Here is a 25,370-nt window from a genome sequence, read left to right as displayed (position 1 = left end):
AGAGAGGAAGGAAGAGGGGGGAGAGAGACTGAAACATCAATGATGAGAGAGAATCATTGATCCAGCACACCCAACACTGGGGATCGAGCCCACAACCCGGGCATGTGCCCTGACCGGGAATCAGACTGTCATCTCCTGGTCTCTAGCTTGATGCTCAACCACTGAGCCAGCTGGCCAGGCCTGAAATGTGTCTTTAATGGGCAATGACAGGATTTTCTCTGCTTCGGAATGAGGCTTTGGCCATCAAAATGAACCATGTTGGGTGTGACTGCAGGTTCTCTGATGAGGATTTATACCTCATGTGGGAAATGGATTGGGCGCTAAGAAATACGCAGCACGTGAGTTCCACTGGGAAGAAAGCATCTGTCGCTTTGCCTCCAGCTGTTCCTCCAGCTGTTCCAGCCCTGAGGTCTGAGCCGTTCTGCACTTGGTGGTCGTTCCTCTCACTGTTGTGTTTGTCTGCAGAGAGTTTGCACAGAAACTGGCCAGTGCGCTCGCACATAACCCCGGCTCGGGACTGCACACCATCAACCTCGCTGGCAACGCGCTGGAGGACCGAGGTACCTGGAGTCTCGGACCCGCGCTGCCGGCCATGAGCAGAGTGGGGAGGTCACTGCAGCCAGGCACGGGGAATGGGGAGCAGACCTGGCTGAGCTGTGATTACGGTCTTCTTTTTTAAATACATTTTTGTTGATTTCAGAGAGGACAGGAGATGGAGAGAGAGATAGGAACATCAGTGAGGAGAGAGCATCATGGATCGGCTGCCTCCTGCACGCCCCACACTGGGGATCGAGCCCGTGACCCGGGCCTGTGCCCTGACTGGGGATCGAACCCTGACCTCCTGGTTCATAGGTCGACGCTCAACCCCTGAGCCGCTCCGGCGGGCTGTGTTACGTTCTAAGGGCTGCTTTTGCTCTCCTTGGCTCCTGGCTCCTAACCCCTCGGTGGAAATACCATTGCTGGCCGTCCCTGAGCAGGTGGCTGGGAATTCCACAGGAAATCCAACGGAGTCGAAAATACTTACAGAACTCTACATCGAGGGGACATTGTTGAGGATTTATTGAAAAACTCAGAAGCAAGTTTGCACAAATGTGCCGTTCCGAGCACTTGAGAAGTCTCATGATCCCCTTTTCTTTTCCTTTCTCAGGTGTGTCCTCTTTAAGTGTTCAATTTGCCAAACTCCCAAAGGGATTAAAACATTTAAATTTATCTAAAACCTCATTGTCACCTAAAGGTACTGTATATCTTATTAACTTTATGTCTGTCTGTGATGTTCTCTACCTTAAATAGTTAGAATTATTACTCATATGTCTACATTTAAATATATGTATTAGCGCCCGGCCAGGTGGCTCGGTTGGAGCGCCGTCCCGTACACCACAAGGTTGCGGGTTCAATTCCCAGTCAGGGCACATACCTGGGTTTTGGGTTCAGTCCCTGGTTGGGGCACATATGGGAGGCAACCAATCCATGTTTCTCTCTCTCCCCTTCCTTCCTCGATCTCTAAAAATCAATAAAAACATACCCTCGGGTGAGGATTAAAAGACTAATAAAAGAAAGTAAAATCCAGGTGTGTACACACTTGGACTAATTATAGTGGCAGTGTTTATGGAAAGCCATTTCATTTTCAAAACGTCTAGACCAGATGTTGATGTGCATATGCACTTCTCCAACTTTCCTTTCCTTCCTGAGTGTCTCTGACCACTTCTCCAACGCTTCAGCACGGCTGCCGTATCCGCAGCAGTCTCCCTGTTTATATGTTTTTAAAGATAGTTTTTTATTGATTTCAGAGAGGAAGGGAGAGGGAGAGAGGAGTAGAAACATCAGTGATGAGAGAGAATCATGGACCGGCTGCCTCCTGCACGCCCCACACTGGGGATCGAGCCCACAACCCAGGCATGTGCCCTGACCAGGAATCGAACCGTGACCTCCTGGTTCATAGGTAGACGTTCAACCATTGAGTCATGCCAGCCTGACAAAACAGTTTTAAAAAGCGTTCCTTGTTCTTGCAGCTTCAAAATAACTCAGATGAATTGGTCCTCGTAAGCTTTTTGTGCAATTTGACTGGTATTTATATTTCAATTCCGGGAAAAGACGGATAACCAGAGCTCCCTAATTCAAGAAAGATTGTTTTCACCTCCCCACGCCGCCCCTCCGATGTTGGCGGGAGGATGGTTCTCAGGCTCCTGGTGCCTGTCCTGCTGGCTGCTAGGCTTCGGCACGGGCCATCTGCCCCCTCGCTCCAGCTGCAAAGCCTCCAGCGCTAACTCAGGAGCGCCCGGCCCGCTGGGCGCCGTATCCTGCGTGGAGATCTGTGCTCAGTGCAGGCTGGGAGCGGCCTGGCTTCTTCCATCCTGTGTTTTTGGATTTCCTGCTGCTCCTGTGCCCAGGAACACGGCCTCCCGTGGAGGGGCCTCAGGAGGGGGCGGGGAGCCTTGTTCCGGCCAGCGGCTTGACACGGCGCGAGGCTCCCCGAGTCTGGGCAGATGTTGGCTGCCCGCCAAGCGCTGGCGCCAGCCAAGGGGGCGTTGTGCGGTGGAGACCAATCCGACCTGTTCCTTTTTGGAATGTGTTTGTTAGGTTTGTCAGGCCTCACTGAGGACATGGTTTTGATGATTTTCTTGTTGAGAGTCTGGGGTTCTCTGTGTGTTTTGGACTCAGTTGTTCCGTTATGGGACATAAATGAACGGTCCCAGCAACAGGGCGGGCTGCTGGAGGCTGGCCATTTCCGCAGGCGGGACCTTCTGTCTGCCAGAGGCCATGTGGATATTTATTTTTTTATTTTAATTTTATTTTTATTGATTTCAGAGAGGAAAGGAGAGGGAGAGAGAAATAGAGACATCAGTGATGAGAGAGAATCACTGATCAGCTGCCTCCTGCACGCCCCACACTGGGGATTGAGCCCGCATGTGCGCTGACCCGGAACCGAACCATGACCTCCTGGTTCATAGGTCAATGCTCAACCTCTGAGCCAAGCCAGCCGGGCCCATTTGGATGTTTTTAACATCATTAGTGGGCCGTACAAAATGACCAACTTAAAAATTAGCCTGCTCTGTTTGGTCAAGTTATTTAATTAACTCGCCCCTGACGCGTGGACAGAGCCAGGCCAGATGATTCCTCGGGACTTCTATGGCCCGCGGGCCGGACGTTCCCCACCGTTTAAACATCGCAGGTGTTGCCTCCCGACGGCAAGCTCTCTGTCGGCCTTGCAGGTTTCCTTATCTGACAGACTCGTCAGACCTGCGCCCCTCACGGCCAGGCTCTCGTCTGGCATCGCTGCTCGTCCTGCTCTCACTGCCTCTTGCTGGCCCGGCTGCGGGAGGCTGAGACGGTGCCCGGGGTCCTGGAGCCCATGCCGGACGCGGGGCTGTCCTTCAGGATCTGAGGGTCTGTCCCAGTGAACCCTTGAGTAGCACTGACCTCATCCTGGACATGAGCTTCTGGGTCTGTCTGAGGGCACAGGGTGGGCCTGTTACATGGACCCGACCCAGCCTTGTGGAAGCATTTCGTGCGCACTTCATGAGTGTGGCCGCGTCATTCCTCCCTGAACTCCAGTCAAGTATTTCTCTGCTCCCGTCTCCTCTGCGCGCCCAAGGGCGGACTCGGCTAGCAGTGGCTGCGGGACTTGATCGACACCCCGGAGCCGCTTGCTTATAACTCCCAGCTCTTCTCTCCGAGTGGAGCGAGCCTGGCCCTGTCCCTTAACCTGGCCGAGGCAAAGGACAAACCCCCTTTGTCTCTTCAGGGACAGCCTGGGATGGTCAATCATTTTACTGCAAAATTAGAAACAACGTCATCTATAAAAGTGCATCCAATTTAGCCCAGCAGGCATGGCTTCATGTTTGAGCGTTGACCTATGAACCAGGAGGTTACGGTTCGATTCCTTGTCAGGGCACATGCCCGGGTTGCTGGCTCCATCCCCAGTCCCTGGGCTCGATCCCCAGTGTGGGGTGTGCAGAAGGCAGCCGATCAAATCCTACTTAATAAAATGGTAATATGTAAATTACCATCACTCCGCTACACCCACGATTGGGCCAGTGGGAGGCACAGGGGGCGGGACTCAGGGTGGCCGGGGTAGCCGATTGGGCTCAGCGTCTGCGCCATGGCTGTGCTGCGGAACAGAAGGGGCCTCTGGGGCAGCGAGCTCACGTCCGGCCGAGGACCATCAAAAGCCGGGGAGCTGGGTGCCTGTCCGCTCCGGCACCAGGCCTTTCGGAAGCCTCCGCCGCGCTGGAGGCTTCCGAAAGGCCTGGTGCACCATCAGACAGGCACCCAGCTTTCGCGATCGAAAGCGAAAAGCATGTAGGGGACCCTACACGTGCATGATTCAATCATGCACTGGGCTTCTAGTATATATATATTTTGAAAAGTATACTCAATTTAGAAATAGCCATATTTCCAAATTACACAATGAGAATCTTGGAATTTTAGTAAAAACACAAAATGTTTTGTAATAGCCCATGTCCTGTGATCTGAAGAACCATGACGATTCTCTGTCTGACCTCTACTGACCCCAGCGAGTGAGCAGAATGTTCTGGGCTCCCCATTGGTGATGACCCCTCCCAGACCCTGTGCCATGACAAGGAGGGCATACTGGAGCCCCCGCCCAGCTCGCAGGCCTGCCTCCCAGACCGGCTCTCCCTTCATGTGGCCCTCTGCCCCCTAAGACCCCCTTGGTTTCCTTTCCTTCCTTTTTTTATATTTTATTGACTTCAGAGAGGAAGGGGGAGGGAGAGAGAGACATCAGTGATGAGAGAGGATCACTGATCAGCTGCCTCCCGCACACCCCCCACTGGGGATGGAGCCCGCCACCCAGGCATGTGCCCTGACCGTGACTCAAACCCTGACCTCCTGGTTCATAGGTCAACGCTCAACCACTGAGCCACGCCGGCCGGGCCTAGATCTCATTTTGTTTCCTGGACATTGAGCCAAATCTTCTCGCTGTTTCAGGGGTGAACTGCCTTTCTCAGTCACTCAGTGCCAACCCGCTGACCGCCACCGCCCTCACGCACCTGGACCTCTCAGGGAACACCCTTCGCGGAGACGACCTCTCGGTGGGTGCCCGCCCCGGCCCGGCGCTGCGCCCTGCGAGCCTGGGGAGCGTCTGACGGGCTTTCCAGCTCGTGGCCCACGTCTCCTTGAGCGGGGCGCCTTCGCCTCGTTTCGTCCTGAGCTTGGGAGGTGTTTTATAGGGAATTTCAGAGCCTTCCTTCATTAAAGTCGCGCAGGGGTGAGGGGAGGCGTTAGGTCTGCGACCCCCGAAACCCGCCGTGTCTTAGCTGCACAGGACTGTGGATGGCTCTCGTTGGATGGGGCGGCCACCAGGGAGGGAAAGGTCATTGCGTTGGACAGAGGGAGGGGAGTCTGAGACTGTCCTGGGGTTCAGGTTCACATTCGAGGTCCTGACCTGCTCCCGGAAGGGATTCCCCAGGTGGCTCTTTGTCGAGGTCGTCAGCCATTCTGGAACGATGAACAGGGAGCTAACCAGGCAACGAGGTCACGTGCAGCAACGGGAGCTGAGGCCAAGTTTCCATCCAGCCTTGATTTTGCTGACACATAATTTTAATTACTCTTTGGATTTTTATTTATTTACTGATTTTTCTCTCAAGGGAGATAACGTAATGACATAAAACTCTGCTACTTGGGAAAACTGGAGGAAGACTGGGATATTTGGGCAAATTGATTTTGAAGTATTAACTTGCAGAGTGTGTGTGTGTGTGTGTGTGTGTGTGTGTGTGTTTCTAGATCCTAATATGTTTGCTGCTTGTTTTTGATTTCAAGCCCATGTACAGTTTTCTGGCCCAGCCCAACGCCCTTACACACCTGGATCTATCCAGCACCGAGTGCGCCCTGGACATGGTAATGGCTTTCTGTTGCTGGGCAGGTTCCGAGGGCTTTCTCACTGATAGACGCCCCTCGGACCCGGCCCCAGACATCCTCCCTTGTCCCCCAGGTGTGCGCGGCTCTGCTCCGAGGCTGCCTGCAGTACCTGGCCGTGCTCAACCTCTCCCGGACCGTCTTCTCTCACCGGTAGGACCGCGTGCTGCGGGCGCGCTCTTTCAGGGAAACGTGTCACGTGGTGGCTCAGTGGTAACGGGCGGATGTTTCTTGGGAAGGAAGGAGACGGCCTGAAGTCGCCGATCTCTAAGCACACCAGGCCCGGAGAGGTCAGGTGTCCCAGTCTCTCCCCCGCGTCGGATGCTCTTGTCCGTGAGTCCGGCCTCCGTGAACTGAGCGAGGATGGTGTCTCACTTGGGACAGGCGCTCTGGCCCAGGCAGGGCTTCACGGATGGCTCAGCTTCTCTGACGTCCTTCCTTTTATTAACTTAATTAGCTTACGGACATTTTGTTTATTTTCTTTTAAAAAAATAGGCTCTTTATTTGTTTCAGAGAGGAGGGGGAAGGGAGGGAGGGATAGAAATGTCAATGGTGAGAGAGGATCATGGATCGACGGCCTCCTGCACGCCCCACACTGGGGATCCAGCCTGCAACCCGGGCCTGTGCTCTGACAGGGAATTGAACCATGACCTCCTGGTTCATAGGTCAATTCAACCTCTGAGCCACACTGGCCGGGTCATTTTTTTTCTTTATTTTATCTTTAAATTCCTACTGAAGAGATCACTGATTGTGGGTTACTTCAGAGTCTGTGGACATGTGTTTGCCCTTTTGGGAGTGGGGTGCTGACTTGCAGGGGTGGCCCCAGGTGACCCCAGGTGACCGTGTCTGTCTTCCAGGAAAGGGAAGGAGGTGCCGCCCTCCTTCAGGCAGTTTTTCAGCAGTTCCCTGGCGCTGACGCACATCAACCTCTCGGGCACCAAGCTGGCGCCCGAGCCCTTAAAGTGAGTGGTTCGCGCGTTTTCTCCGCAGCTTTTCTAGTCCTGCTGGTGGGTGTCAGCGTGCTGGGGCCGGGGTGTCTTTTCACTTCAGGGCACAGAGGGAAATGATTCTCTTTTAATACATCTTGATTTCAGAGAGGAAGGGAGAGGGAGAGAAACATCAATGAGAGAGCACCATTGATCGGCTGCCTCCACATGCCCCACACTGGGGATCAAGCTTGCAACCCGGGCATGTGCTCCAACAGGTAATCGAACCCGGGACCTCCTGGTTCATAGGTCGATGCTCAACCGCTGAGCCACACCGGCCGGGCGCACTGAGTGGAAGGGAGGGAGAGAGGGAGTGAGGAAGAGAGAGAGAGAAAAAAAGATTGAACATCCATCTGTTGCCTCCCTTACATGCCCCGACCAGGGATTGAACCTGCAACCCGGGTATGTGCCCAGGGAATCAAACCCACCACCTTTTGGAGTGGAGGGCGACCCTCTAATCACTGAGCCGCCGGCCGGGGCAGCAGAGTCATTGTCAGCAGGGAGGTGGTGGTGGTGCTGGCCGGGTGCCCGCGCCCTCCTCTGGGCTCCATTCGGGGTGCACCGACCTGCCCTGCCCAGACGCGTGGCCTGGCCTGTTCCCTCCGCAGGGCGCTGCTGCTCAGCCTGACCAGCAACCGCAACCTGAAGGCGGTCTCCCTCGACCTCAGCAGCTGTGAGGTAAGGACGCCCGCGGCTGCCCGTTCGCCTGTTTTCCTGGGAAGAGCTGAGTCTGTGGCTCCAGCATCACCAAAGTAGGGAAGGGCGTCAGGGAAGGTCCGGGTTCTGTTTTGTGGGTTTGATCCAAACACCATGGGTCCCCATCACCAAGCATCCATGTGGGCTTTTCATGATTAAAAAAAAAAAATCCCATTTTTTGCTGAGCGGCTGAAATAGAGACACAGTGGTCTCGCAGCTTTCCTGCAGGGACCACGGGGCGCCACGCGCTTGAACCTGGCGCACGTGAGGGAGAAGGCACGTGCATTTAAAGGGCTTTCACTCGCAGCCCGGGAGAGCGGTCACTGTTAAAGGGGGAGCTGCAGCCGGGGGCGGGGGGCGGGGGGGGCGTTCCGGCCTCGATAGCCGGGGAGTGAGGCCGTGTCCTGGTTCCTGGAGAGGCGTTGCTTTCTATTCACGTGTCTGAGTTTTGTCTCGGGAACACATTTGAGTTGGAAGTGTCTGTTTCCGACTCTTCGCCAGTTTAAATTGTATATCGATAGAGACGTGAGCTCTTTGATTCTCAGTCGACTCACAGCGATAACCGTTTTGTTTTCTCTCCTCGGCTTCCGGTAGCTGGGCCTCTGTGTAAGTACTCCGTAGCCGCTCACTGGCCTGGTCGATAGCTTGGATTCTGTTTGGCAATTGGAAAATGTCACTTTTATGGGGAAAGGCCACAGGTGGTATCTAGTTAAGAGTATTTATAAAATAAATGGCGTCGAGCGCTCACATGTCACCTGGAGGTCCCATATTTGTAAATGAAATGTTTTCATTGCTCTTTATAGAAAGTAGAGGTTTTCTTGTAAAAAATTCACTTCTCAACAGAGAAGTCACCAACAGCAAGTAACAGAACTGTCAAGACTTAGGCACTTGGTTTAGATTCTCGGACGCACAGTTCTTTTTCATGCTCTGAAGGTCAAGTGAAGTTTCTTTGACGTGTTTGCCCAAATTACTTCTTGCTTTAACTCTGACACGTCTGTGCACACGTTCATGGGGGTGTTTCCGAGCTGGGACTTGGAGCCGGGCTTCCCAAACTCTGTTGTGAAGAACCTGTTGTTTTCTAGCTTCCAGTCTAGCGTAAGTCAACGTTTTTGCACAAATTTAAAAAGACACTAGAAAATACTTAACTTTATGTTTTTATTCTTTTTAAAAATATATATTTTATTGGTTTTTACAGAGAGGAAGGGAGAGGGATAGAGAGTTAGAAACATCGATGAGAGAGGAACATCGATGAGCCGCCTCCTGCACGCCCCCTAGTGGGGATGTGCCGCTGCGTTGCTGCTTTGCTGAAGGTTGTGGTTGATGTGAAGTGGGAGGGCGATGGCGGCAGAGACTAGTGCTGCTCCCCACCGCCCGGGTCGTGTCGGTGACGTTTCTAAGTTGGACTTGTTCTTTGGTGCCGAGTTTAAGACGCATCGCCTGTGTCTGAGGTTTTGGCTACGCCTCCCGGGTGACTGCCTTGTGTCCGTCTGTCTGTCTAGCTGAGGTCAGGGGGCGCACAGGTGTTGGAGGGCTGCATTGCCGAGATCCACAACATCACCAGCTTGGACATCTCCGACAACGGTGAGCGGCCGCGGGGGAGGAGGGCCTCTTCCATTTGCCAGTGGAGCTTATTTATGGGACAAACCTGTGCCCAAGTCTCACTGAGCTGGGCCTAGAGCCACAGTGCAAGGTCAGGGCAGGAAAGGAAAACGTCAGCTCAGCCCTGGCCGGTGTGGCTCAGTGGGTAGAGCACCTGCTCTCGGACTGAGGGTCCCGGGTTCGATTCCAGTCAAGGGCACGTACCTGGGTACCTGGGTTGCCGACTCGATCCCTGGCCCTGGTTAGGCGCTTACGGGAGGCAACCAATCGATAATGTCTTTCTCACATCGATGTCTCCCTCTCTGTCTCTCTCCCTCCCACCCATTCTCTCTAAAAATCAATGGGAAAATGTCCTTGGGGAAGGATTAACAACAACACACACGCAGAACAGACACAAAAGCCAGTTAAACCTCAGGCCCATCAGAGGGAGAGCTGAGGCCAGCCTCTTGGGCTCTTGGTGGAGGGAGGTCAGGTTGAGCCCTGGCGTGTGTATCCGGAGCGTGTTCCCGGCGTGTTCCCGCGGATGTTCGCAGCCTGTGCGTGGGCACCTGTTCGGTTTGCACAGACACCGTTCTAACGGGCGGGGAGCGCTGCGTCCCTCACCAAGACGGGAGATGGGAGCCACCGGCCGCTCTCCACTCGCACCCGCTGGCCTCATTCCCCCACGGACTGTGCAAGGGACTGGAGAATGAGTTTGTTTTTTAATCTGTATTGTTGAAAGTATTACAAGTCCCCCTTCCCCCCCATTGACCCCTCTAGTCCGGCCCCTCCCAGGCCCCCACCACCCCCGTTGTCTGTGTCCATATTTTTATTAATTTCAGAGAGGAAGGGAGAGAGAGAGAAACATTAATGATGAGAATCATTGATTGGCTGCCTCCTGCACTCCCCACACTGGGGATCGAGCCCGCAACCCAGGAATGTGGCCCAACCGGGAATCGAACCACGACCTCCTGGTTCATAGTCCGTTGCTCAACCACCGAGCCCCGCCGGCCGGGCTGGAGGACGAGTGGAGGGGCTTCTCCCTGGGAAACGAGGGCAGGGGAAGAGCACAGCGCTCCCTGGAGACGAGGCCCCGGCCCTCGGGGAGCCGTCCATCGGCCGCGTCCTGACCTCGCCCCTCCCCCCAGGCTTGGAGTCTGACCTCTCCACCTTGATCGTGTGGCTCAGCAGGAACAGGTCCATTCAGCACCTGGCCTTGGGCAAGAACTTCACCAACATGAAACCCAAGTAAGTTCTGAGTGTCTATGCGACGAGGTGCGCACAGCCTCCTGGACGCCTCGGGTTGACCTCCGCCGCCTCTCCCTTCTGTGTAGGAACCTGACGCCCGTGCTGGACAGCCTAGTGCAGATGATCCAGGACGAGGAGTCGGTGAGCTGCTCTACACGTCTGCCCGCGTCGTGTGTTGCCGTTCTCACTCTTTCCACCGGGTTAATAGTCAGGGGCTTCCACGTCGTTTATTCTGGGTGCACGTTTTCTATCGTCTAAAAAAAATGGACTAAATCGTTACGCTTTGGTACGCGATGAGGCATTTAAAACTTATTTGCTTCTCCCTTGATTCCACTCAGGATGAATTAAAGGGAGATTGTAACAAATAGATGAAAAGCAATAGAGATTGACTCCTAAGCTCATCTCTTTTAAAAAATATATTTTTATTGACTTCAGAGAGGAAGGGAAAGGGAGAGAGAGAAACATCAACGATGAGAGAGAAACATGGACCGCCTGCCTCCTGCACACCCCCCACTGGGGATCGAACCCACAACCCAGGCATGTGCCCTGACCGGGAATGAACCGTGACCTCCTGGTTCACAGGTCGATGCTCAACCACGGAGCCACGCGGCCGGGCCTGAGCCCATCTTTATGTCTAGGAAGGTGTTGTGTAGCATCTTCGTTATGTCATCCTGTCAGCTGGCACCGGCCTCTCGGTGTCGCCCACGGCTTTCCTTCGAGGGAGGTGCCCGTCTGTGTTTGACACCGACGTCCATTTTGTGCCAGAACCGCAAGCCCCTTCCCAGCGTCTCCTGGCTGAGTTTACAGAGGAGGCCTCCGTGCAGTGGCCCTCCCGGCGGCTCTCCGTCCGAGACGAGCCGTGTGCTGTTCCCCCGCAGCCTCTGCAGTCCCTGTCCCTCGCCGACTCCAAGCTCAAGACTGAGGTCACCATCATCATCAACGCCCTGGGCAGCAACACGTCCCTGACCAAAGTGGACCTCAGCGGGAACGCCATGGGCGACATGGGCGCCAAGATGCTGGCCAAAGCGCTGCAGATCAACACCAAGCTCAGGTGGGCGCCCGGCCAGCCCAGGGGCCTGGGCGGGGGCGGGGGGGGGGGGACACGACAGTTTCCGTCCTTTGTCAAAATACCGAGAGGGTGTTCCCAGATTTATTTATTTTTAAAAACGTATTTGTATTGATTTCAGAGAGGGAGAGAGAGAGAGAAACATTCATGATGAGAGAGAATCATGGGCCAGCCGCCTCCTGCACGCCCCCCACTGGGGATTGAGCCCTCAACCCGGGCCCGGGCCCTGACCTGGAATCAAACCCTGGCCTCCTGGTTCATAGGTCGCCACTCAGCCACTGAGCCGTGCCGGCCGGGCTTGCTCCCAGATGTGTACAGTGATTCCTCCCAGCCTTTGGGTAGAGGTTTGCTGGAGGGGGAACCTGCCGAGAGCTGCCGGGCTCCTCCCATGTCGGTGCTGCCGGGACCGAGCGGGGCAGGCAGTGGTCGCTGGTGGCAGGACCCGGCGAGCAGAGCCGGGAGGCGGCAGGAGTGACGGGGCTTCCCGCTCGGTGTGAGCCCAGCCTCCTGGCCTCCCTCCCCTCCTCCCCGGACCTGCCACCGTGGAGACAGACAGCCAGGGTCCCGGGTCCACTGGCTCGGGGCGAGGGCCACCATTTCCCCTCGATCACGTGATGCGTCGTCCGAAAGCACCCGACGGGCCCACAAGAGCTTCCTCGTCAGCCGGAGGCCTGGTCCCTCCTCTCCGAGTGTCTCATCGTCTGTGGTTCCCTTTCCAACAGGACGGTGATCTGGGACAAGAACAACATCTCCGCTCAAGGCTTCCAGGACATAGCCGTGGCCATGGAGAAGTGAGTGCTCGTGGGTTCCTCCTGGAGACAGTCACCCCGGATGTCTCTGAGCTCCGGGGTGTCCCTGAGGCCCCGGTGTCCCTGAGCCCCCAGTGTCCCTGAGCCCCCGGTGTCCCTGAGCCCCGGTGTCCCTGATCCCCGGGGTGTCCCTGAGCCCCCGGTGTCCCTGAGCCCCGGGGTGTCCCTGATTCCCCGGTGTCCCTGAGCCCCCGGTGTCCCTGATCCCCGGGGTGTCCCTGAGCCCCGGGGTGTCCCTGAGCCCCCGGTGTCCTTGATCCCCCGGTGTCCCTGAGCCCCCGGTGTCCCTGAGCCCCGGGGTGTCCCTGAGCCCCCAGTGTCCCTGAGCCCCGGGGTGTCCTTGAGCCCCGGGGTGTCCCTGATCCCCCGGTGTCCCTGAGCCCCCGATGTCCCTGATTCCCCGGTGTCCCTGAGCCCCGGGGTGTCCCTGATCCCTGGGGTGTCCCTGAGCCCCGTGGTGTCCCTGATCCCTGGGGTGTCCCTGAGCCCCCGGTGTCCCTGATCCCCGGGGTGTCCCTGAGCCCCCAGTGTCCCTGAGCCCCGGGGTGTCCCTGATTCCCCGGTGTCCCTGAGCCCCCGGTGTCCCTGATCCCCGGGGTGTCCCTGAGCCCCGGGGTGTCCCTGAGCCCCAGTGTCCCTGAGTCCCAGTGTCCCTGAGCCCCGGGGTGTCCCTGATTCCCCGGTGTCCCTGAGCCCCCGGTGTCCCTGATCCCCGGGGTGTCCCTGAGCCCCGGGGTGTCCCTGAGCCCCCGGTGTCCTTGATCCCCCGGTGTCCCTGAGCCCCGGGGTGTCCCTGAGCCCCCGGTGTCCCTGAGCCCCCGGTGTCCCTGAGCCCCGGGGTGTGGCGGGCGTAGCTGTGGCTGGGCCTTGGGAGGCAGGGCCGAGCTGGTCTTGCGTGGCCTGGTGAGAGTGTACGTGGGCACATGCCTGACGCTGCTTCCTCTCCGCGGCTTTAGTCTGTCTCCACGGGTGCTGCTTTCTGTCCCGTGATGGCAGCTCTGCACCCGGGAGTGAGAGGAAGCTGAGACCCGGAGGGAAGATACAGTGGGGACGGCGGGCCTGTGGGCTCAGGCCGATGGGACTGGAGGGCAGAGACCTGTGGCTCAGGGATGGGGGGAGTTGGGGGGGCGCTGCAGGAAGCCACTCCTACCACTTTTCTTTTCTAAAAACAAAATACGTATTTATTGACTTCAGAGACGAAGGGAGAGGGAGAGAGAAACATCGATGATGAGAGAGAATCACGGATCAGCTGCCTCCTGCACGCCCCACACTGGGGCTCGAGCCCACAACCCAGGCATGTGCCCTGACGGGAATCGAACTGTGACCTCCTGGTTCCTAGGTTGACGCTCAACCTCTGAGCCACGCCGGCCAGGCAGTAGGTTATTTTTAAAGAAACATGACTTTCTCCTTTCCGTAGGAACTACACGCTGCGATTCATGCCGATCCCCATGTACGACGCTGCCCAAGCCCTCAAGACGAACCCCGAGAAGACAGAGGAGGCTCTGCAGAAGGTACGAGGAGCCGGCAGCCGGTTGCCTTGAATGCACATTCGCACGGAACCGCGTCCATCTGTCCGACATACGAGCAGCTCTTTACTTACACAGCGCTGTTCACATGGGCCTGTGTTCTCAGGACCGCCGGGCACAGCGCCTGGAGGGGGAGGGAGCTGCGTCCGCTCCTGAGCCGTGACAGTGACTGGTTCCCACGAGTCCCATTCCTCCCTGAGCCCAGCCGCGTGGTCAGTGGCTGAGCGTCGACCTGTGAACCGGGAGGTCATGGTTCATTTTCTGGGTCAGGGCTTCCCCGTGAGGGCAGGCACCCGTCTCCCAGGCCTGCTGTTGGGGCGCTGGTGGACATGGAACTCGTGCTTGACGGGGTCGCGCTGTGACCCTGAGAGGCACGGGCTTTGTTTCCAGATAGAAAACTACCTGCTCCGGAACCACGAGACCAGGAAGTACCTGCAGGAGCAGGCCTACCGCCTGCAACAGGGCATCGTCACCAGCACCACCCAGCAGGTGGGTCCCCCCGCCCCGCCCCGTCCACCCCGCCCGCCCAAGGCCACGCCCGAGGGCCCCGCCAGTCGCTTCCCGGGGGACAGGAGAACGGAGGGCCCCGCCAGTCACTCCCCGGGGGACGGAGAACGGAGGGCCCCGCCAGTCACTCCCCGGGGGACGGAGAACGGCCGAGGGCCCCGCCAGTCACTCCCCGGGGGACGGAGAACGGAGGGCCCCGCCAGTCACTCCCCGGGGGATGGGAGAATGGCCAAGGGCTCCTTACCCAGCAGAAGCATTGAGACGCTGCGAGCCGCCTCCTGGGTCCCGGGGAAGAGGATTCCGTCCTCACTGTTTCCTTCCGTCCGACGCCTCCCGCGCACGGCACGCGATGTCCTTCCCTCGTGCGGGCAGATGATCGACAGGATGTGCGTGAAGGTCCAAGATCACCTCAACTCCCTGCGGAACTGTGGGGGAGACGCCGTCCAGGAGGACGTGCGGTCGGCCGAGCGGCTCATGCGGGACGCCAAGAACTCCAAGACGGTGAGTTTCACCTCGGGCTGCGCAGGCGTCTTAGGCACGAAAATGGTGTGTTAAATGTCAGGGTTAGAAACTAGTTTCAGCTTCCTTTTTAAAAAACATGTATTTTTATTGTTTTCGGAGAGGAAGGGAGAGGGAGAGAGAAACATCAATGCTGAGAGAGCATCATGGATCGGCTGCCTCCTGCACGCCCCCCACTGGGGATCGAGCCCACCACCCGGGCCTGTGCCCTGACCAGGAATCGAACCCTGACCTCCTGGTTCATAGGTCGTGCTCACCCATGGAGCCCGCTTCTGCCCAGTGCCAAGGCTGCTGTCAGGTGGTGGAGCGAACTGGCTCATCATTGCCGTGCTCTGTGCCCGTGGGTGCACGGGGCCGACGGGGCTTACAAAGTACGCGTCGGGTCCCAAGGGCCCGAGAGGCAGCCGAGTTAACGAGTGACGACTCAAGTGGCCCTGCCGGCCGGGAGCATGGCCCCGGGAGCACGGTCCCGGGAGCCCTCAGGGAGGACCTGGGCCCCAGAGGGTGACCCGCTCCCGGCTCCACTGAGTTCCACCCACAGTGGCTGTTCCGAGTGGGAGCGACCCGGGGGCTCAGGCAGGTCCCCTCAGGCCCCATGAGGACCCGGCACAAGGGGTGCGGGTCCCTGTGGGCTCCAGCTGGCCTCCGTGGACTCATCTGTGAAAGGGCCATCGATCGGGCACGGCCACTCCTTCCCGTCTCCCCGCTTCGTACTCGCCCGCCAGGACGCTGTGCTCAGGCCACGGTCACTTCCCTGTGGACAGGCTCTTGCCCTTTCTTCCAGCTCCTGCCAAACCTGTACCACGTGGGCAGCGCGTCCTGGGCGGGAGCCAGCGGCCTGCTGTCCAGTCCCGTTCAGGAGACGCTGGAGTCCATGGCCGGGGAGGTCACAAGGGTTGTCGACGAGCAACTAAAGGTTCGTGCCTTCTGCTCCTTCGGAGAGTGACGTGGTCATGGCTTAGCTGTGCGTCAGAGCAGCCCGGGCCACGGCTGCCTGTGCTGGATAGGCTGAGTGTGTGTGTGCGTGTGTGTGTGTGTGCGTGTGTGTGTGTGCGTGTGCGTTCGCCTCTCCCCCACACGCACGGGTGGCAAACATGGACGACTGCCTTTTCCAGCTTCCTTGATATGTTTTGGAATGACTTCTTATAATGAGATTGCACTATCTAATTCCATTTCTTTCATTTTTTTTTTTATCCTCACCCGAGGATATTTTCCATTGATTTTGAGGGAGAGTGGAAGAGAGAGAAAGACAGAGAGAAACATTGATGTGAGAGAAACACATCGATTGGTTGCCTCCTGCAGGCACCCTGACCAGGGCCCAGGCTGAGGAGGAGCCTGCAACCGAGGGACATGCCCTCGACCGGAGTCGAACCCGGGACCCTGCATTTCACAGGCTGGCGCTCTATCCTCTGAGCCACACCAGCCAGGGCTCCATTTTGGTTTTGATGGGACATCTCCACATGACCTTGACCTAGGACGGGCCCCACTGATGAGGGAATGACCCGTGTCTGGTGCGAGGCAGAGAGAGGGGCCTGCTTTCGGGAAACCCGTCTTCTGTGGTTACACGTGACGTAGCACGGGAGGCTGAGCGCGGAGGCTGACCGGCGGCGCCCCGTGTCGCCTCGCCCTCACTGCGCTGCGCTGCAGGCCCTGCTGGAGTCCATGGTGGACGCGGCCGAGAGTCTGTGCCCCAACGTGATGAGGAAGGCCCACATCCGGCAGGACCTGATCCACGCCAGCTCCGAGAAGCTCTCCGTGCCCCGCACCTTCGTGAAGAACGTGCTGCTGGAGCAGTCGGGCGTGGACATCCTCAACAAGATCAGGTGGGCGCCCGCGGTGGGCTCGGTGCCGGAGCGTCGACCGGTGAACCAGGAGGTCACAGTTCGATTCCCGGTCAGGGCACGTGCCGGGTGGGGGCTCCATTCCTAGTGGGGGGCGTGCAGGAGGCAGCCAATCTGTGATTCTCTCTCATCACTGATGTTTCTCTCTCTCTCTTCTCTGAAATCAATGAAAACATATATTTAAAAAGTATATACATATTTTAAAAAAAGATACAAACGTTGAGAAGGTGCGGTCAGCAATGCACTTTCCTGGATCGTTGCGCTGAGACTGCAGTGATCAGGAGCCTTACAGGGAAGCTGAGCTCATTCTCACTCGTTTCTCACTCGGAGAATCACAGGATTAGGAGCCGGCTTCAGAGACACGTGACGCTTTCCATTTTAACTGTTTCTGAATGTTGATGAGAACATTGAGGGGCGGCAGACACACCAGCTTTTTTCTGAAAAGTTGGGCGTTGTGCTAACATAGCGATGTCGCTCAGTGACAGCCTGCCAGAAAAATGAGGGGAAACCACCCCCGAATCAAGTCATCGCCATCCAGAAGCCCAAGGCCACCCTCCAAGGCGGGTGACGGGACCGAGGGCTGAGGGCCCTGCAGGAGCGGCTCGGTCTCGGTCTGGGACGCAGCGTCCTCTGTGCTAAAAAGAAAAAGGTTTCCGCGCCTTCTCGGCTGAGCTGTAGTGGGGCTGAGAGGACTCGAGAAATTTGAAAGGACTTGGCGAGGGTTCAGGGCCCCACGGGCCAGCGAGGTTATGGTCTGCATCTTCCTGGCTGTGTGCCTACTCCCATAACCGGAGTCTCGGGCTTTTTATCGAAGCCCCGCAGCACTAAGGAGGGGAAATGTCCTGCCCTCCATTCGTCCGCCACAGCGATGGAGCTGCTGGCAAGTCCTCTCTGGGGCTTCACAGAGTCGCGCAAACGCCCTCTAACATGGCCACTTCCCTGGGGAACGGCCGGCTCTGAAAGATGGTGCAGATGGTAGTCCCGGCGTGAGGTCATTAGATGTCACCGGGTCCTCACTGGGCTTTTTAGCGTGCACAGTACTGAGTACAAGACGCAAGCGCACATGCGCACGCAGACATGCACATTTGCAAACGTGTGCACACATGTACGCATACATACATTCACACACCGTGTGCACATGCATGCACTCGCTTGTCCATGTGCATGTGTAGGTTAAGTCGGACCATTACCCTGAATGTTGTGCAAAATGGAAGTTCAGTCGGTGAGTGAGTGCAGTCCCAGTGTCAACACGACAGAGCGATCTGAGGCAGTAAAATGCACAGTTAAGGCTCCTTTGTGGAGCCGAAATGTGAAAGAGAGAAACCACCCTCCTCACACGAGAGGCAGAAGGAGGAAGGGAGGAAAGAGACACCGGCTCTGTGGCTTTAGGAAGGAGTAAGAGCCCCAGACACCCGTAGGAGGGTCAGGGGAGGAAGGACGTTAGCACTGGATCCCCGGCTGCTCTGTGGCTCGGGGTGGGACGCAGGAAGCTGTGTTTTTAATGGGAGGCCCCAGTGACTTCAATCAGACCGACTTCTCTCATTCGCTGTGGCCAGGCTGTTTCCATTTCTGTCAGTGGGTGGCTTGTTCCTGGCACGTGGTCCACATGGCCCCCATCACGTCGGTCCGTGTGGCCCCCGTCACGTTGGTTGGCCTTTATGCAGATGCTCTCGTGTCTGCCTAATTCGAGGCTGAGCTGGCAGGGCAGGTTGAAATGGCGAAGGATGTCGATGACCTGAGTGTCCGCGGCTTCTTGTTGGAAGCCGGGGCCCTGTGCAGACTTCCTTCCCTCCCGTCGGTACAGAGCGGGCGCCGTCTGGTGGACCTGATGAACGCGGCGTCAGGTGGGTGACTCCCCCCTTTGCCTAAATTAAAACGCTGCTGTGCTCTCGGGCCCCGCCCACAGCGAGGTGAAGCTGACCGTGGCCTCCTTCCTGTCCGACCGGATCGTGGACGAGCTCCTGGACGCCCTGTCGCACTGCCATCACAGACTGGTGAGCGCCGGACCTCGCGGGCGGCTCTCCGAGCTCTGTCTGCGGCTTCACGCGTGCAGATCCCAGCCCCCTCCTTCCTCTCCACGTCCCTTCGGCCCATCGGGGGCGTCTGGACCCTCTCCCAGGGGATTCAGGGGAAGGCCCAAGTGACGGCGCCCCGAAACCTTGTCCGTCCACCATGCAGGTCAGCGTTGTGGGGGGATGTGGAGAGATTAAAAAGTTTTTTAAATTTATTTTTACTATTTTTTTAAATCCTCACCCGAGGATATTTCTCTGTTGATTTTCAGAGAGGGTGGGAGGGAGGGGAAGAGACAGAGAGAAACACCCATTGAGAGAGACAGATCGATTGGTTGCTTCCCGCAAGAGCCCTGACCAGGGCCGGGGATTGAACCTGCAACAGAGGCACGTGCCCTTGACCGGAATCAAACCCGGGTCCCTTCAGCCCACGGGCCGACGATCTGCCACTGAGCCAAACCAGCCAGGGCTCTCATCATTGATGTTTCTCTCTCTCCCCTCCCCTTCCTCTCTGAGATCAAGTAAAAGAAAAAAGAGCGGTCACCCCACATGCCCACACAGCCCCGGCACCCTCTTCGGGGCCAGCCCCCTGCTGCCCGTGTCTGTGGCTGATGTGTCCCGTGTTGACCCTCCAGTCCGACCACTTCAGCCGGCGGGGCCGGGCCCTCCCTGCCTCCGAGGCCGTGGACGCGGAGCCCGTGGATGAGAAGCCTGCGCGGCCCCCGGTCCTCGCGGTGGAGGAGCTCACGGAGCTGGAGCGCCTGGAGGACCTGGACACGTGCGTGGTAAGACGCGCGCTGGGCGACTCCGTTGTCGAACCCCTCGGCTTGGCTGTTGGTTTTTATAAAAAATCTCACCTTTACAACCCAGACCAAATAAAACTCCCCCCGGAGACGATTCTTTGAGATGTGCTGCTGTACAGAGGCCGTAAGTGAGGCTGATAGAACTTAAGTTTCAGTCCTGGCCTGGGTTGCTCAGTGGATAGAGCACGGCCCATGGCCCGGAGGGTCCCAGGTGCCCTGGCCCTGGTCGGGCGTGTGCAGGAGGCAGCCAATTCATGTGTCTCTCTCACATCAATGCTTCTGTCTTTCTCCTTCCCTTCCACTCTCTCTAAAAATCAGTGGAAAAACATCCTTGGGTGAGGATGAACAAAAAAGAAAGAATATTCGGTTTCTTAATAAACAAAAACCTCTTTTCAAAGAAAGATGGATATGTGCACAGAAGCACAAGTAAAAGGTGTGTGTGCTGTCCTCCCGTGACGCAAAATGGAAGTTCCCCTGGGGAACAGCCGTGTCAAACCTGTGACACGTCCGGTTGCCACGCAGCTGTTTGCGTGCGTCTGCCACACCTGGCTCACCTGGACCGTGCCTCTTGGGGCTGTGGGGCTGGTGACAGTGATGAACGAGCCGTCCGCGTGCACCTCATCACCGCAGCACATGTGCCTCGGTCACAGCGCAGGCGTGTTGACAGGACCCGCCCTGTCCGTAGACGTCCTGCGGTAGCCGCTCTGAGGAAAGAGCGTCCCCCAGGCCTTTGAGCTGCGGCTGTCCTCTCCTCGGGGTGGGGAGGCGGTTCTCACTTCTGCCCGTCAGTGTTGCCTGGTGGTTCCCTCGTCACCGTCTGTGGTTCCTGAGATCGCAGCAGCTCCGGGTGTGGGCGGGTGCTGAGTGGCGAGGAGACAGTGCACGGGAAGGAACCCGCTCCCCGGCCGTCGGATATTTGACTTCTCCGTCGCTATGGTTCTCCTCGCCGTAGGAACGTGATTCTACTTGCCTGTCGCTTTAGGAGCCAAACCGATGGGAAGGCTCCGCCCCCTCGCTAGAATGATTGGCAGAGTGCTTGTCTCTGAATGACCCTTTCAGAGAGCAGGGAGCCTTGGCTGGTTTGGCTCAGTGGTTGGGGCATCGGCCTGTGGACTGAAGGGTCCTGGTTTGATTCCAGTCAAGGGTGTGTGGGAGGCAACCAATCGTGTGTCTCCCTCACATTGATGTTTCTCTCTGTCTTTCCCCCTCCCTTAAAAATCAATGGGGGAAAAATTTCCGGTGAGGATTAACCAAAAAATAAAAAAGAGAGAGAAAGAATAGAAAGAAAGAGAAGGGAAGTCTAAACTGTCTGTGGGAGTTAACCTGAACCTCTCTCACGTTTGCGTCTGTAGTTAACCAGTTAACGGGGCTGAAGTCTGAATTGCACCCCATGTAGGAGTATTGGAATATGTATTTTAATGTCTCCTCCTTCCATCCTGTTTCTAACTTAATGTACTGGGTCGTAAAAGAGGTGCGTTTGGAGAAAAGTGCCTAGTAAAGTAGGAAGTCAGAAGTCTGGCGGTGGGGACGCGGGACGGTGCTGAGGGAGGCCTTCCCCGCAAGCAGGTCGGGTCGGCGGTGCCGGTGCCGGTGCCGGTGCGTGGGGTCCCCTTCTCGGCAGGCCCGCTGTTTCCACTCACGGCTGAGGAGCCCTGGGCACGCTTTCAGAACGTCAGGAAGAGGCCCGCCCGCCTGTCATGACCACTTCATCTGATGCATCAGAGGTTCGGCGGGGCGGGCAGCTCCCACCCAGGGGCAAGGTGTCCTGGTAACGGGGCCTCCCGCCCTTCCCCGAAAGGCTGTGACGATGCGGGGATGCAAAGCTGCTTCCCTCACGTGCACAGGGAGCGTAGACGGGCATCAAGGCCCCGCGGGGACGCTCACACACGCCCATAGGCACCGTGTCCCCACTTGGTTACGGACCAGCTCTGGCCAGGACCAGGTGCCCGGAGCTGTGCTGTCTCCGTCCCCAGAGGGTCGGCCGGGGGCCCTCTGCACCCGCTGAGCAAGTGGGTGACGTCTCCCAGAGGCCCGGAGCTCAGGCTGCTGCATGCTGCTGCTCGTGACAGCCTGGGACCCCCGTGTGCTGCTCGTGACAGCCTGGGACCCCCGTGTGCTGCTCGTGACAGCCTGGGACCCCCGTGTGCTGCTCGTGACAGCCCGGGACCCCCGTGTGGCCTCCTCCCTGCCTCAGGCTCTGCGAGTGGCCCTCTGTCTGCTGGCGAATGGTGCCTCTGCCCGTCCTTGTAATGCCTTTGCTGTTTCCTCTTCCATTCACGGTTCTTCTTTCCTTTTGCTGCATGGAGACCCTCTGCTGCACGCATGTGAGTATTGGGGCCGCCCTGCTCTTTCCGGCGCCCTCATTTCTGCCCTTGTGTCCGTTGGCTTCTGCGCTGCCTGGCTGTCCCCCGGACGCTGTCCTGTCCCCGCTCCGCGAGCCCTGGACGGAGCAGCAGCGGCTGACAAGACTGGGTTTCCCAAGATGGTGCAGCTCCCGAATCAAGCGGTGACTGTCAGACGCCCCAGCCGTGTGGGAGCCGGGTGTTGGTGGGAAGAGGGTATAACACTGAGCCGTGTGGGAGCCGGTGCTGGAGGAAAGAGGGTATGACATTGAGCCGGTGCTGGAGGAAAGAGGGTATGACATTGAGCCGGTGCTGGAGGAAAGAGGGTATGACATTGAGCCGTGTGGGAGCCGGTGCTGGTGGGAAGAGGGTATGACATTGAGCCGTGTGGGAGCCGGTGCTGGTGGGAAGAGGGTATGACATTGAGCCGTGTGGGAGCCGGTGCTGGAGGGAAGAGGGTATGACATTGAGCCGTGTGGGAGCCGGTGCTGGTGGGAAGAGGGTATGACATTGAGCCGTGTGGGAGCCGGTGCTGGAGGAAAGAGGGTATGACACTGAGCCGTGTGCTGGAGGAAAGAGGGTATGACATTGAGCCGTGTGCTGGAGGAAAGAGGGTATGACACTGAGCCGTGTGCTGGAGGAAAGAGGGTATGACACTGAGCCGGTGCTGGAGGAAAGAGGGTATGACATTGAGCCGGTGCTGGAGGAAAGAGGGTATGACACTGAGCCGTGTGGGAGCCGGTGCTGGAGGAAAGAGGGTATGACATTGAGCCGTGTGGGAGCTCGTGCTGGAGGAAAGAGGGTATAACACTGAGCCGTGTGCTGGAGGAAAGAGGGTATGACACTGAGCCGTGTGGGAGCCGGTGCTGGAGGAAAGAGGGTATGACATTGAGCCGTGTGGGAGCCGGTGCTGGAGGAAAGAGGGTATGACACTGAGCCGTGTGGGAGCCGGTGCTGGAGGAAAGAGGGTATGACATTGAGCCGTGTGGGAGCCGGTGCTGGAGGAAAGAGGGTATGACATTGAGCCGTGTGGGAGCCGGTGCTGGTGGGAAGAGGGTATGACACTGAGCCGTGTGCTGGAGGAAAGAGGGTATGACATTGAGCCGTGTGGGAGCCGGTGCTGGAGGGAAGAGGGTATGACATTGAGCCGTGTGGGAGCCGGTGCTGGAGGAAAGAGGGTATGACACTGAGCCGTGTGGGAGCCGGTGCTGGAGGAAAGAGGGTATGACATTGAGCCGTGTGGGAGCCGGTGCTGGTGAGAAGAGGGTATGACATTGAGCCGTGTGGGAGCCGGTGCTGGTGAGAAGAGGGTATGACACTGAGCCGTGTGGGAGCCGGTGCTGGAGGAAAGGGGGTATGACACTGAGCCGTGTGGGAGCTCGTGCTGGAGGAAAGAGGGTATAACACTGAGCCGTGTGGGAGCCGGTGCTGGAGGAAAGAGGGTATGACACTGAGCCGTGTGGGAGCCGGTGCTGGTGGGAAGAGGGTATGACATTGAGCCGTGTGGGAGCCGGTGCTGGTGGGAAGAGGGTAGGACGTTCAGGAGGGGAATCGTCCTTACCGTCTCCACGTGGAGGGAAAAGAAAAGAAAAGACGAGCCGCTTAAACTTTCAGGTCTGTTTCCTTGTTCTCCAAGGTTTAGAAAATCGGATCACCATTCACTTCCCGCTTTACAACTTGACTAATCTGCTGGCAACTGCTTTTTTTTTAAAACCGACTTTTCATTTTGTTTGTTCACCTCGGGAAAGGAAGGGAATTGGGGATTCTGGAGCTTGGCCTGAGGGGCTGTTTATTCTTCTTTGTGCAAACTTGGTAAAACGGAGAAGGAAACGCCTCCGTCCTATTTCTGTGGCGGGAGGAGCAGTTTAGCTCCTGTTTTTTGTTTTGTTTTGTTTTGTTTTGTTTTTAATTAGGATGCCTGGGAAGCACGTGTTAAAAGCGAGTGTAACGGAAGGTAACGGGTTGTTTGTGAGGTGCCAGGTTAGTCCGCACCTCAGGGTGGGCGTGTGGCTCGTGCACTGCATGGCGGAGAGTGTCCAATCCCTTAGGAAACTGGGCCCAGTGGGTGGGGTTCCGGGGCCGTGCAGACGGTGCTGCGTTGGGCCCTGGAGAGCAGGGCGAGGCCTTTCACCCTCACTGTCCGGCCGCCGCCTGCGCCTCAGGGTGAGAAGGGAGCCAGCCTGTCGTTAGGGTTTCCTTTTGTGGTTTCGTTTGCGAAGATTTAGCGTGTTGCTCCTCGTGTGTCCTGAAGATGTGGATTGAAAATTACTTCTGCCCTGGCCAGTGTGGCTCAGTGGATAGAGCGTTGGCTTGCGGACTGAAGGGTCCCGGGTTCGACTCCTGATCTGGGCACAGGCCCGGTTGCGGGCTCGATCCCCAGTGTGGGGTTTGCAGGAGGCAGCTGATCTATGATTCTCTCATTGTTGATGTTTCTGTCTCTCTCCCTCTCCCTCCCTCTCTGAAATCAGTAAAATATTTTTTTAGGAAATGGGAATTGCTTCTTATGGCTCAGAATGCGTTTTTAGAAACAAACCGATTCTGTCCAGGCCTGAAGCCGTGGGTGGCGGGCTCAGCCGCCAACTGGTCTTTGAAGTGTCAGGTGCTGACCCCTCGGGGACGGGCACGGCGTGATGTCCCACATGGGCACAGACAGACAGACAGACGGACAGTCGTTGGGAAAGGCGAGAGGGACTGAGAGACGGGCTGAGGCCAGGCTGAGAAAATGCACCCCGTGGAGGGAGACGGGGACGCCGCCTCGGGTATGGCTTCTCAGGACGCGCAGCGCCCCCGGCTGGAGAGGGCCCGGGGCGCTCTGGCCCCGTGGTCTGGGTTTTGGTCTCGGTCTGGAAGGGGGACCAGCAGGATCAAAGGCGACTTTCTGAGAAGCGAGGGCAGATGCGGACACTGAACCCCAGCTCACCTGTGCCCCCCGGTGGACGTGGGACATGCCTGGGGTCCACGTGGAACCCCATGCGTCACTGTGCCTCCGTTTCCAGGGACTGGTGTGGGTGGACGCCTGGCTCAGGGCTTCCTGTGTTTCGTTGCTAGATGACCCCGAAGTCCAAGAGGAAGACGATTCACAGCCGGATGCTGCGGCCGGTGTCCAGGGCCTTCGGTGAGTGTCCGCTCCATCCCCCCCACCCCTCCGCCGTCCCGCACCTGCTGCAGGGCCGCCGACGGGCGGGCGTCGAGGAAGTCCAGCGTCGGCGAAGGGCTGCTCGCTGTCGCACGAGACTCGCGTCACGTCGGGAATTGCTGCCTGATGTGCTGCGAGTGGGGATCTGGCTTTGCTTCTTGCAGAAATGGAGTTTGACCTGGACAAGGCCCTGGAGGAGGTGCCCATTCACGTGGAGGACCCGCCCCTCCCCTTCCCGCCCCGCCCCGCGGAGAAGCGGAGCTCGGGCCTCATCCCTGAGCTGCCCTCGGAGGAGGGCCGGAAGCTGGAGCACTTCACCAAGCTGCGGCCGCGGCGCAACAAGAGGCAGCGGCCCACGCAGGCGGCGGTGTGTGGGGGGCAAGCCCTGCCGGGGGAGGGGGACCCTGCGCGGGGGAGAGGGGCGGAGAGC

At 57.8% G+C, this 25,370-nt stretch overlaps 1 protein-coding gene across 2 annotated transcripts in view; it reads left to right on the top strand.

Moving 5' to 3' along the window:
• CARMIL1 (capping protein regulator and myosin 1 linker 1) overlaps nucleotides 1-25,370 on the top strand; it is a 74,150-nt gene that overhangs the window by 35,320 nt on the left and 13,460 nt on the right. For both annotated transcript variants that reach the window (XM_054711517.1, XM_028153948.2), the window contains exons 11-31: nucleotides 466-560; nucleotides 1,148-1,234; nucleotides 4,948-5,051; nucleotides 5,779-5,856; nucleotides 5,951-6,027; nucleotides 6,732-6,836; nucleotides 7,469-7,538; nucleotides 9,056-9,137; nucleotides 10,283-10,382; nucleotides 10,469-10,523; nucleotides 11,261-11,433; nucleotides 12,171-12,239; nucleotides 13,675-13,768; nucleotides 14,174-14,272; nucleotides 14,663-14,791; nucleotides 15,594-15,725; nucleotides 16,457-16,632; nucleotides 18,557-18,644; nucleotides 19,295-19,444; nucleotides 24,853-24,919; nucleotides 25,105-25,307. In XM_054711517.1, the coding sequence (XP_054567492.1) occupies nucleotides 466-560; nucleotides 1,148-1,234; nucleotides 4,948-5,051; nucleotides 5,779-5,856; nucleotides 5,951-6,027; nucleotides 6,732-6,836; nucleotides 7,469-7,538; nucleotides 9,056-9,137; nucleotides 10,283-10,382; nucleotides 10,469-10,523; nucleotides 11,261-11,433; nucleotides 12,171-12,239; nucleotides 13,675-13,768; nucleotides 14,174-14,272; nucleotides 14,663-14,791; nucleotides 15,594-15,725; nucleotides 16,457-16,632; nucleotides 18,557-18,644; nucleotides 19,295-19,444; nucleotides 24,853-24,919; nucleotides 25,105-25,307 (2,233 nt within the window). The remainder of the gene's footprint in view (nucleotides 1-465; nucleotides 561-1,147; nucleotides 1,235-4,947; nucleotides 5,052-5,778; nucleotides 5,857-5,950; nucleotides 6,028-6,731; nucleotides 6,837-7,468; nucleotides 7,539-9,055; nucleotides 9,138-10,282; nucleotides 10,383-10,468; nucleotides 10,524-11,260; nucleotides 11,434-12,170; nucleotides 12,240-13,674; nucleotides 13,769-14,173; nucleotides 14,273-14,662; nucleotides 14,792-15,593; nucleotides 15,726-16,456; nucleotides 16,633-18,556; nucleotides 18,645-19,294; nucleotides 19,445-24,852; nucleotides 24,920-25,104; nucleotides 25,308-25,370) is intronic.

The sequence above is a fragment of the Eptesicus fuscus genome, chromosome 22 (assembly GCF_027574615.1).
Source record: "Eptesicus fuscus isolate TK198812 chromosome 22, DD_ASM_mEF_20220401, whole genome shotgun sequence".
Lineage (NCBI taxonomy): Eukaryota > Metazoa > Chordata > Mammalia > Chiroptera > Vespertilionidae > Eptesicus > Eptesicus fuscus.
Note: the sequence above shows the minus strand (reverse complement) of the source record. Positions and strands in the feature narration are given on the sequence as shown.